The sequence below is a fragment of the Thermobia domestica genome, chromosome 13, assembly GCF_964235325.1.
Source record: "Thermobia domestica chromosome 13, izTheDome1.hap1.1, whole genome shotgun sequence".
In the NCBI taxonomy this organism is placed as follows: Eukaryota; Metazoa; Arthropoda; class Insecta; order Zygentoma; family Lepismatidae; genus Thermobia; species Thermobia domestica.
Genome location: NC_137466.1, coordinates 121979403 through 121992328, shown reverse-complemented (window position 1 = coordinate 121992328; position 12926 = coordinate 121979403). Strand labels below are relative to the sequence as shown.

Genomic DNA, 12926 nt, shown 5'->3' with positions numbered 1-12926 from the left:
ACCAATGTACTTATGTATTATGATAGGGAATGGACCCCTATACATAACCATATAACCATATAAGGTAATAGGATCTCATCAAAGGGAATCAATTGGGCCAAAACGAAACACGTGGTATAACGTATTGCTTACGTTTATATTTTGGCAATTATTTACCCCTAAAAGGGAACGAGGTGGACCACACAAATTTATAGTAATACATATTAGGGTCCTATACTATAATACCCAATGTTTAAATTTTACAATTTCCAAATTTTAGACGGTGGGCCAACGTACCCCTCCCAAATTTTTAAAGATGTGCATCAATGTACTTATGTCTTATGGAAGGGGATGGGCCCCTGTATACGCCCATATAACTATATAAGGTAATAAGACCTCATCAAAGGAGATAAATTAGGTCAAAAACCTCCGAAATTTGAATTTTTGGCAATTTTTTACCCATGAAAGGGAACGAGATGGACCGTCAATACTGATAGAGGTATATACTATGGTCCTGGGGTACCATACCAAATTTTTAAATTTGACAATTTTCAAAATTTAAGGGGGCTGTCCTAGGTACTCCTGCCAAAATTTAGGGGGTGGGCCAAGGTGCTCCTGCCAAAATCTAGAGGAAGTGGTCCTAAGTATCCCTAGGTCATTGACCCTGGGCCAAGGTCATTGACCTTTGATGTCACAATGCTCGGGGTCAAAGTCCAAAGTTAAACGAAGTGGGGCCCTTACTACTCACGCTCCGAAGTCCAAATCCTCTAAAGCCAACCCACAAAAGTGTCATAAATATGTTGTTGTTAAAAAGGACCGTCTCTCAGCTGTAAACAGTTTTCAGTCCTCGCTCAAGTTACCGCAACCTGCTACAACAAAGAAAGAAAAAACAGTTTTTTTTTTTAATGCGGTGTTGCGAATCTTCATGTATAAAAAAGAAGGAAGTAGATAACTTGATTGAAGACTTGCTGTAAAATTATAAGTCCGTGGGACCAATCCTTTATTATCGACCAGACTTCGTGCAAATCTTTGTAACGATTTGTTCATTGCTTACTGAAAAACTGGCAAAAAATGTTCTAATGTTATTAGATACATGGAAAACTCGACTCAGCGAGGAGATAGCAACCGCCTTTAAGCATAATACAAAAAATTACGTATCTCAATATATAGAAATATTCTTTTACATCATCTTTTCGCAGTAATGGTGTTAAAGTCCAAAGTTGACTTAATATAACGTTTTGCTACGCTTCCTTCTCTTTGCATACCATATAAACAGCAACTTGACTTAGTCGTGCAATACTCGTGGTTAAAGGGTGGTAATATACTAATAGTGAATAATTGGTTTGGACTATTGAAAACTTTCAAAATTTATTGTGTGTCATATGTGGGACGGTAGGAATATATGAGTTAAACTTACGTTTGTACTCAGAGTGAAAGCTAACCACTATTTTCTTCTGTGGCTTTTTCGTATTTCATAACTTTTGTCTACTGTATTTTCATTGAATCGTAATTTGAAAAAAAAAAAAAAAAAAAGGTAGAACATGAAAGTTGAAGAACACAAAATGAGCAATTAATCGATTATATAAAGTCGCGAAAGTAGTTTTCAACTGAAAGTAATGGAACAAAGATTCTCTACTTTAATTTCCTTAAGAAGGAAAAATAAATAGTGCTTTTTTTTTCAGAATCGTTTGTAGATTACAATTATTCTTTTTACAAGGAAATTTGAGTGTGTGTGTGTGTGTGTGTGTATGTGTGTGTATGACTACACTTTGCATGATAATTAAAATTTTATTAGCACTAGTTTGAGATCCAACAAATACAAGAAATTTTGGAAGTGTTTTTGAGCAGTTTAAAACATTAGTATTCAATTCCTTGAGTAACTGTTAATGTAATCGTTGTTTTCTCAGGACATTGTTGTAAACTTTAAACTTGTATTTCACCTATTGTTGTATTTTATTCCTTATATATTAAATGCTTCTCCTCGTTTCACCGTGTTGTAGTTTCTGATCTCTAATTTCATTCATTTCTCATCACCACCGTCCCCTTTAGCCTAGCCGGCATAACCATGGGACATAAAACTTAAAAGATTTCATTTCATTTTTTTCAAACTCATTAAACACAAAACAACATTGTATTTCTTTTGTGTTTGTTTGCATCACAGTATTTGGATTATTTTTTATATTGTTTGTTATTATTGCCTGTTGAATAAAGCTACTTTAACAGTTTTTGTACATCTTTATTTTGTGTTTGATGATCTATTGATTCGCCTTACAGGATGATTCAGTTCAGCAGGATAGTAAAACATATCATGTTGTTTTAAATTACGTTCAAAATTATTGTAATTCTCCTTTATCTTGTAAAACTTTTGAACTCTCAAATATAATCTACAAAAATAAAGAAAAAAATTCCAAAGAAAAGCATTAGCTATGCTTTTCGTATTCCGTAGTATGAGAGTATAAATACAAAACTCTCAAAAGTTGACTGAGAGTTGCAGTAGTTTTGAACAGACAATTATGATCATAACATGATATAGAATATTTGTAAAGCATATTTTTTAGTTATGTTTTTTCACAGATAATATTGGTTTGAATACTTCAGAAAATAATCTCATGGAAAGATAAAATGTAAGGTATATTTCAGTGTTCCTAGAACGGAAGAAAAGAGATTTATTTAAGGTTTTCTTACACATATTTTTCAGAGGAATGATACAGCTATTAATAAATTTTGATTCTGCTGCTTACTTCTCCGCTCAGTGTAAATAAAGTGATCTCAATTAGCTATGCAGTCCTAACAACAGAAGGAACAATGAAATTAGTACTACAGATGATAATCTTTTATACAAAAGAAATATCTAATTCTTCTTACACTAAAATGCAAATGCTCAGCAAAGCAACGTTTATTATAAAATAATAATTGTGACAGTTCCGGATATCTAACAAATCCTTCTTCAGACACTTCAGACATAATCTCATGAAAGGATAAAATGTAAGGTATATTTCAGTATTCCTAGAACGGAAGAAAACAGAATTATTTAGGTTTTTCTTACACATATTTTTCAGAGGAATGATACAACTAATAATAAATTTGGATTCTGCTGCTCACTGTCTGTGTCGCAATTTTCGATAGTGTCTGAAGAAAGATATGTTAGATATCCGAAACTGTCACAATTATAATTTTATTATTTTATAATAAACGTTGCTTTGTTCAGCATTTGTGTTTTAGTATAAGTTATTGAATATAGCAAAGCTAGTATGAATCAGTTACTTACTAATTATTCTGTATAGGGATATGTTAATATTATTATTTTCACTAATTATTGGTTTAACTTCTTTACTTATTAATAACATTGGTTGGGTATTTCGTTTTCATAGGAGTCGCCAGGTACTGCTGAAGAGTCTCCGTCTTCCGAAAGAAAGGCTGATGACACGAGCTACAGGCGCAATCTAAAATGTTCAGAACCTATTCCTATCAAGTAAGTAATATACGAGATCTGTTCGGAAAGTTCGTGGACTTAGCAAATATAAGTTGCTTGCACATAACTAAAGGTAGTCGTGTTTATCATCTTCGAACTATTTAGAAGCTAATCAGTTTTGTTATCTTCGACGTAATCCTTCATGAGTAATTGCACCGAATTTAGCGGTTCTGCTTTCAAAAGGGCACTTTTTGTAACTTTCTCTTGAATCATGCACAGTTTTCGGAGCGAATTTTCTTTAATGGCAGCAATAGATTTAAAACTGTGATCTTTCAGAGCGTATTTTAACTTAAGAAGCATAAAGGAATCTGATGGAGGTAAGTCTGGTTAATGTGGAAGTTGGGGAATAAGTGATATTGAAGCCCTGACCAAAAGCTCTTATTAGCAGTAATGTATAGCCCATTATTTTGATAGAGCGTCCAGCATTATCTCCAAGCATCCAGTCTTTACTTCCGCATTGCTTCACGAAGACGTTCCATCATCTCCATATAGTATTACTTGTTGATTGTCCTCACTTCTGGAAGAAATTCATAGAGAATGAACAGTAAGCAATATCGTCACTATATTTGACCTAACTTGTCACGACTTTTTTCGGCCGCGATGAAGGTTTTATTACTCATTGTGATGATTGATATTTCGTTTACATGCATACAATACAAGGTGTGTCAAAATTCCCCTGACTCTGTTATTATCAGTTACAGCAAAATTTAAGAGGGGAAACCGTCTCCAAATACGATGTTTTCACTCTAAAGTGAAGGAATTTTTTAAATCGGACAAGCCGTTTGAGCTGCACATTCTTTATGCTTGCAATGTCAAATGAAAATGCAACGTTGCCGTTTACCTAGATCCAAAACATAAGTGAATGAAAGTACTGTCTTTAACATGTCAATGGCCAGCCCCCATTTCAAACATACCCCTATTCACCATACCCTTTAAAAAAATTATTGGCCGGGATTCATTTTTCATGAAATTCATGAATTTCCTTAGTTTAGGTACTATTTCTATGGCAGGAAAGTATAAATTTTATTTCCATACACAAAAGATTGTTATACAAAAGACTGCAATTGTTGTCGAAGAAAAAAAGAATAAAATTCAACTTTAAACGTTGGCATACTAATGTAATTTTGAGTGTGTAATTTCTTTTATAAAGGTAAGTTATAAGTCTTGCAATATTTTCACAACCCAAACAGCAGGCGCGATCAATCGTAAGGATAAAATCAAACTAGCCCAAGAGGTAGTGTGACAAGCGAACTATCTAACACGGAGGCCGCCACTTCGTCGGTATTTTCTGTCAGTTTTTAGTGACAGTGACGATGAGTGCTTAACAATGTCTGACACGTGAATCGTTACTGTATGAGTTCGAACTCGGGCATAACAATGCGCAGCAACCCAAAACGTCATGCGAAAGGTGAAAGTCAGTGAACTACACCATAAACAACGCGTTGAATCCAGAAACTTCGTAAAAGTTGTAAAAATGTCGAAGATCAGCTACGGTCCAGCCTCCCCAGTGTAACATTTTCTGAGATCATACGACACGCCATTGCTGAAAAGCCATCCACGAGCATCGATGATTGTCAAATCAACTCTGCTTGTCGCAGTCCGTTGTAGTGCGTCACTTCCACGAACTCGGAAAAAACATCAGGAGCTCCCACATTGTGCCATATGAGTTTACTCCAGCTCAGGCCCAGAGGAGAGAAGATATGTGTCGACTACTGCAAAATCCGCATGATGTGCGTTTCCTGAAACGAATTGTCACTCACAGGAGTTCCCTCGCGGGCCTTTTGCGTGAGAGAGCTGGGTTCAGTTCCTGGCGGTAGTTCATGTGGTTCATATCCCACGTTAAGCTGTAGGTCTACGTCTCATATAGCCTTGCTGCAAAAAAGGACGCTAAATTCATAATTAAACTAATTGTCACATGTGGCAATAAGTGGATGTTTCTTTGAAATCCAAATGCGTAAAAACAGTGGTTGAACAAGGGCCAACTTCCAGAATCAGTCCTCAAAAACCACACCGTTTTGAACAAGTCATGCTGTGAATGTTGTGAAACTACTTCAAAACATGGTGGTAATTCACTTCTAGTTCGTTACTAACAGTCGCACAATCAGTGCTAACTTTAATTCCGAACAGTTTGAACGGATGTATGGCCAAAAATATTCTGCATTCGTGAACCGAAACCACGCCCTGCTACAACAAGATAACGCAAAACCACACTTGGCTCGAAAAAGGCAACAAAAAATGCAGGAACTTGATTGCATGAAACTGATGCTAGACCCTGCATATAGTCCTGACTTTGCCGATTTGGATTACTACTTGTTTCAGTCCATGGCGCACTTTCTGAAACCGTGATGCTTCACCAACCAGCAGGAGGTGGAAACTGCAGTGATGACTTCTTTGCGGCGAAGGACAAGATGTGATATCGATATGGAATGCAGGAATTGGTAGGAAGGGAACAGGAGACAGTCCAACATGACGGCCTATACTTGAAATATTAAGCCACTTTCATTGTACTGTAATAAATACATATACATTTGTGTATCATAATATATCATATATCAAGATTATGGCTTACCCTTTATTATATATATATATATATATATATATATATATATATATATATATATATATATATATATATAGTGCTTGTCAAAAAGTTCCGGAACGGTTAAATATCTTGGTTAGAATGCGTTTTTCTGAAAATTTGAAAGATACAAAAGCTGCAGGAGATCAACAGACCTATCGAAAACTCGTGCCCGTCAAAATGTGTGCGGCCCGTGTGACCCCACGGGGCCCATCTGTGATTTGTCAAATTAGAGCCCCCATTTTTTATTCCAAATTCAGTATCTACGGAACAAGCTAAATCAGAGTATGTGCTGCTCAAAGCTGTAGGATGCGAATATTAGGCCCTACAGGGCCGGAAAAACTATTAGGGTGAGTACTGTGAAAAGTTCCGGAACGGCAAAATATCTTGGTTAGAATGCGTTTTTCTGAAAATTCGAGAGATACAAAAGTGTCAGGATATCAATAAAACTAAAAGTCCCTGCCTTTCAAAATGTGTCTGGCCCTATGTGGGCCCCACAGGTCCCATCTCTGATTTTTCAACTGAGAATCCCCATTTTTTTTATTCCAAATTCGATATCTACGGAACAAACTAAATTAGAATATGTATTGCTCAAAGCTTAAGGTGTAAATACCAGGCCCTACAGGGCCGGAAAGACTATTACGGTGAGTAGTTTAAAAAGTTCCGGAAGAGCTAAATACCCCGATTAGATTGTGTTTTTCTGAAAACTTGAAACATGCAAAAGTTGCAGGACGTCAATAGACCTATCGGAAGCCCGTGCCTGTCAAAATATGCACGGCCCTGTTTGGGCTCCACGGGACCCAACTAAGATGTTTTATTTTTATTTATTTATTTATTTATTTATTTTAATGAAAGCTCCCTTTTTTCCAAATTCGATATCTACAGAACAAACTAAATCAGAATATGTACTGCTCAAAGCTGTAGGATGTGAGTGCCAGACCCTACATTGCCGGAAAGACTATTAGGGTGAGTAGTGTGAAAAGTTTCGGAAGGGCTAAATATCTCAGTTACTATGCGTTTTTTCTGAAAACTTCTAAGTTACAAAAGTTGTATGAAAATCTACAGGATTGTTGGGCTGGTAGGAAAATGAAAATGTTTAGACCCTATGGGGACCAGGAAACCGAAGTGTTATTTTGAAAGTAGGTGCCACTGTACCAGCAAGGTGGAAGTGTGTTATAGGTCATAAATATGTTCTGCAAAATTGATGTATTAAAACAAAATTAGTGTAATTGTGGTGTATGATTGGTAAAGAGAATAGAGTGCAGACAGGCACATATTAAGAATAAAGGTTTAGAAGAATTCAAGTGTGTATTTACGTAATTATTGGTGTCTTCACCTCTGAATAGTTTCTTCAATTGCATTCTATTAGGCACAATGAATTTAGCCGAAAGAGAAAGAGTTACTATTCTGATGATGATGAGACGTTATGATGATAGAGTAAGGTCATATCATAGAATGGTGATAGAGTAAAGCCATAGAATGCCACCTAGGTCTTCTGATCTAACTCCGCTTGACGTTTTGTACTGGGGATATCTGAAAAGCAAAGCGTATGAACAGAAATCTGATAATATTGAGCAACTGAAGGAAAGCATAGTAAATATTTCGAGCTAAATTACATCAGATATGTTAGCTGCAGTTATGGATGAGTTTTATTTACGTTTGGGTTATTGTCAGGTCGCAGAAGGACATCAATTCGAACACTTAATTAAATGCAAACACGTTTTCTCAAATGCAAACACAACATTTGCAACAGATAGGGTTTGGAGTCAAAAAATACTAAGGAAGTCACGAACCTTGGGATACCTGTCTCTGTAGTGACATCTTGTACAGTATATAACAGGCTGCACGTAGACACAGCCAACAGGATATGAGGTGCATTTTACAGGAACAATATTGTTGATCCCCTCAGAATTTCTTCCCACTTAACTTGTAAAGCAACTCATTCTGCAGTTGTTAGATATAACATGATTTTGCGACGTCGAATTTATTTCTGACAACCCCAGTAGCCAATGTTCCATAATTACCTTGTACTGTAGAGCCCTACATATAAGTACGAGGGTGGGCTGATAAGTTCTCGGCCCAACCCAGAAGGACTTGAGCTGCAGGCATGAAAGTGTGAGGCTATTCAACATAGTCCCCTCGAAGGTCAACACACTTGGCACTTCGATGCTGTAACTTCTCCAACCCCTCAAAAAAAAAAAAAAAAAAAAAAAAAATCAAGGTCTGCAAAAAACTGTTCCACAGCTGTTATCACCTCTTCATCACTGTGAAATTTCTGTCCTTTCAGTGCTGTTTTGAGTTTTTGAAAGAGATAATTATCAGAAGGGACAAGATCTGGCAAGTAAGGTGGATGGTCAATGCACTGAAACCCTAGGTCCCTCAGAAAATCCATTGTTCTGCCAGCCTTGTGGATGGGAGCATTGTCCTTTACCTTAGCCAGCAGACTGCACTAATACTCTGCAGTTATGGTTTGGCCCTTTGGAAGGTAGTCTGAGAGCAAAACACCATCCTTATCCCAGAATATTGAGGCAAGCACCTTCCCTGCGGACTTTTGCGCTTTGAATTTTTTGGGCCTTGGGGATACTGAGTGGCGCCCTCGCGTAACTGCTGTTTGGTTTCCGGATCAAAGTAATGCAACCACGTTTCATCCTGGGTAACAAGCCGATTCAAAAAATCGTCCTTGGAGTTTGCAAAATGTTGTAAAATCACCTGCGATGATCTCACACGTTCGCGTTTCTGATCCGCGTTCAAACATTTCGGAGAAAGCTTGCGCATGTCCAACTGATCATGGATTATTGACCCAACACGTTCTTTGGATATGTGCACTTTGTCAGCTATCTCCTGAAGCGAAATCCGTCTGTTGCTCAAAATCAGGTCATGAATCTGGTTCACTTTTTCCGGAGTTGACACTGGCCTGCCATACCTGTCACCATCTGTTGAAAATTCACCACGCTTGAAGTTCGCACACCATTTCTTCACAGTGGAGTATGAAGGGCACTGTCCACCCAATGTGTCTAGCATGCAACCATGGATTTCCTTGGGCGACTTCTATTGCAGGAAGAAGAACTTCATTACACCTCACAATTCCTCTTTGGTGAATTTGACATCTGGCTCCGCCATTCAATTACCTGTAAAATAAAAACCGTTCATGGTAGAATCGTGAAATTTGGTACTTAAACATATAAAAGATCAACATTTCACATGACATCAATTACATCAGGGTAGTACATTCGGAAGGGGGTCGGGCCGAGAACTTATCAGCCGACCCTCGTATATACTGTACTATAATACTTTCCTAGCATCAGAATCTACTATGATTACTACGGACTAGCATTTAATAAAGCAAACTTGGGATTTGTAGGGACTATATACACTGTTAAAAATGTGTACATGTTGTTATGAACTCTCACGTCAGTAAAGTTTCGCACAAGTGTTGGTATTACATGTTTTCATTTACATGAAGGAACATCGCAGAGAATTGTCGTATGGATCCAGTTGCCAGTTTTATACATGTGCAGAGTGCGAAAACTGTTTCTTATCGTAACCGTCGATGCAATTCTGATCTAGTATTTGCTGCTGCCATCATGATTACTCATTATTTTTACAGAATTTTAAAATATTTTTCAGTGAATGACAAATTCGATTTCTAGATAACATTTGCAAATATGATTAAATGTGACTTAAGTCGTGTGCTTAATGCAGTTTATGTTCTCGGAGTTCAGACAACGCACTTCCGAGTTTCAATACTGTTTGGGTCTGAAATTCTCTATTTGGAAATGTAGTGAAATCACTAGGACCCTGGACTTGTAATTTATCAATTCAAGTTCAAACCTTATTCAAAGTTGCCGTACTCTTTTCTTTTTCTCCCAGTATTCCTGAAAACTAAATGCTGACTGGTTTATTTATTTATTTATTTATTTTGCCAAGTTACTGGAAATGCCCAGAAAGCTATGGTTGCTTTGCATTTTACAGGCAAGTTTCAGAAGATTTTTAAGAGTGGTGTCCTATACCAACCACGTAGTATCTACTTTCATGATCTACGAATTTACTTGTCAGTACGTTTCGCAGGATTCCATTTAGCAAATTCAGAATCCTGGGGCATTTCATCGTTAACCCACTTTCGAGCACTTTGGGACCCATTGTCCAAAACAAAATAGAACTGAGCACGACAGTATGTTCACATATTTTCGTGCAGAACAATTTCCAGTGAAAACTGTAGACTGTAGGGCCTGGGACTAGCTTTGAGCACTACATATTCTGATTTAGTTTGTTCCGTAGATATCGAATTTGGAATTAAAAATGGTTCGGCACGAGTTTTCGATAGGTCTGTTGATATCCTGCAACTTTTGTATCTTTCAAATTTTCAGAAAAACGCATTCTAACGAAGATATTTAGCCGTTCCGGAACTTTTGACAAGCACACTAGATATATATATATATATATATATATATATATATATATATATATATATATATATATATATATATATATATATATATATATATATATATATATATATATATAATATACAGGGTGTATCAGAATATGTAGTGCTGATACGTCCCAGGCATTTTTCTCGGCTCGTAGTGCTCGTAGATACTTCAAACAAAAAATTGAATGACCAAATCGTATGTGGAGAATCAAGTGCTGATACTTTCATATCCAGTGGCGTAGCGGAAATATTTCCACGGGGTGTCAGCTTCAAAATTTCACATGGAAAGTGGTATCAATTTCAATTTCTTTGGAAGTATTATTGAAAAAGAAACAACTTTTACAGGAAACAATTTTCGCTAAAGTCTACGGTTTGCCATCTACGAGTGTTATTTGTTGTTGAATTGCTACTATCAAAACCAGCCGTCCCAGGCATTTTTCTCGGCTCGTAGTGCACGTAAACACATCAAACAAAAAATATGATGAACGGTTTCCCGATTGTACTCGGCAGTCGAGAAATGTATTTCGGCGCTTGGCACTTCGTGTGCAGAGGACTGGGCATGTTAAACCTCATCACAACAAACGTCAACAGATCAAACGCCGTGTTCAGGATAATCTGTCTCCCGACATCCTTGCTGCAGTCCATATGGATCCCCAAATATCGACAAGACAATTAGCCACGGATGCTGCTATGAGCCACATGACTGTTTGGAGGATTCTGCATAATAACTCGTTGCATCCTTACCATGTTCACCTGCATCAGGAACTCTCAGAACAAGATTTCCATAACCATTTGGAGTTTTGTCAGTGGATGAACGTCAGGAACCCCTGTTTTCACCAGAACATTCTGTGGACGGATGAGGCAACCTTCAAGAGTAATGGAGATGTCAACATATACAACGCTCACTACTGGTCCAGCGTGAATCCTCTCTGGGTACGTGAAGTTGACAACCAACATATCTGGATACCTAACGTCTGGTGTGGTGTAGTGGGAGGCCAAATAATCGGTCCCTATTCCTTCGAAAGTACTTTGACAGGGGTAGAATACGCTAATTTTTGTCACATGTTCTTTGTGAGTTCTTGGAAGATGTCCCACTAGCAACTCGTGAAATGATGTGGCTACAACAAGATAGTTGCCCTGCTTATTTTGCAAGAGTTGCCAGACAAACTGTTGAACGTTTATTTCCAAACAGGTAGATCGGAAGAGGAGGCCCGGTTTCCTGGCCAGCTCGTTCTCCGGACCTGACTCCGCTTGATTTTTTTTCTTTTGAGGACGTGTCAAGAAGCTGTTTACCAAGAGCGTCCTACTACAAGAGAGGACATGATGGAGAGGATCCGTAATGTCAGCCGTGCACTAAGTCCAAATGAAGTGTTAAGAGCAGTCAACAATGTCCCGGTACGCATTCGCATGTGCATCGCAAGTGTTGGACGATTCTTTGAACATTTATTGTGAATTTATTTTGTCCAAGTATATTTTGGGAAGAATTTACAGAATTTTTATGTTATTTATTGTATTTATTGTCTTTATTTGTACTATTCTTAAACAATTATTTGTGCAATTATTGTGGAAAGTGATTTTTATTCAAACGTTTTCATAAGTTAGGTAACCCGTTAAGAAGCCCGGGAGAGTGGCAATAATTTCATAACTTTTAAATTTTAATTTTTGTTTTATGTTTTATTGCTGATACTTTAGATCAAATTCGTTTCATACATAGTTTAACTTAAAACCCATGAGTGATTTTCGTTGCTTTTCTATTTTGAATTGGTTTTGAGCCCGCAATTTAAACTATACTGTCCTGCAATATTGTTTTGATTTGTTGATACGTATAACGTTTGACACTAAATGATGTAAAGAGTTTTCAACAATAATGATATTTGATAGAACATGTATTATCTGGTGTTCTTTTAAAGTAACTGCCAATTACGAGGGGCATACTGAAAGTCGTGAGCAACATCATTGATTACCCTAATGAACTATTTCCTATATAACTAATGGGAATTAACTTTTTCCCACATTGCAACGAAAGCGATTCTGCGACACTATCGGCTAAAGTTGTAACTAACTGTATCGTCTACTACTGGCAGTAGCTAAGTGCATCATTGGCTAATTCTATCAGACTCAGGCGCTCTGAATGATTTGATTCGTTCTTGTTTTTAATAGTTCGTAGTACCCAACTTCCTTGAGTGGTGGTGCCACGGTCTCCATGGTTTTAGCGGAAGAGCAGCTGAAACCTCTTATACAATTGGTTGATAGTAGCAATTCAACAACAAATAACACTCGTAACAGTAGCGTAGCTAGAATTTTTTTCAGGTGGGGCCAAGGAAGGGCCCAAAAAATTTTTGAGAGGGCCATCTCCAATGAATGAAAAATTGTATTCACTTGTTCATGATTTATTCTTTACGGTGAAAATGTAAGAATTTACTACCTCAAACAACTAGGATACATTAATACAATTGATTTCTAAT

At 37.2% G+C, this 12926-nt stretch overlaps 1 protein-coding gene across 22 annotated transcripts in view; it reads left to right on the top strand.

Moving 5' to 3' along the window:
• l(1)G0196 (inositol hexakisphosphate and diphosphoinositol-pentakisphosphate kinase) overlaps window positions 1-12926 on the top strand; it is a 331048-nt gene that overhangs the window by 262691 nt on the left and 55431 nt on the right. For all 22 annotated transcript variants that reach the window (XM_081736359.1, XM_081736372.1, XM_081736379.1 and 19 more), the window contains one exon: window positions 3351-3451. In XM_081736359.1, coding sequence (XP_081592485.1) covers window positions 3351-3451 — 101 coding nt within the window. The remainder of the gene's footprint in view (window positions 1-3350; window positions 3452-12926) is intronic.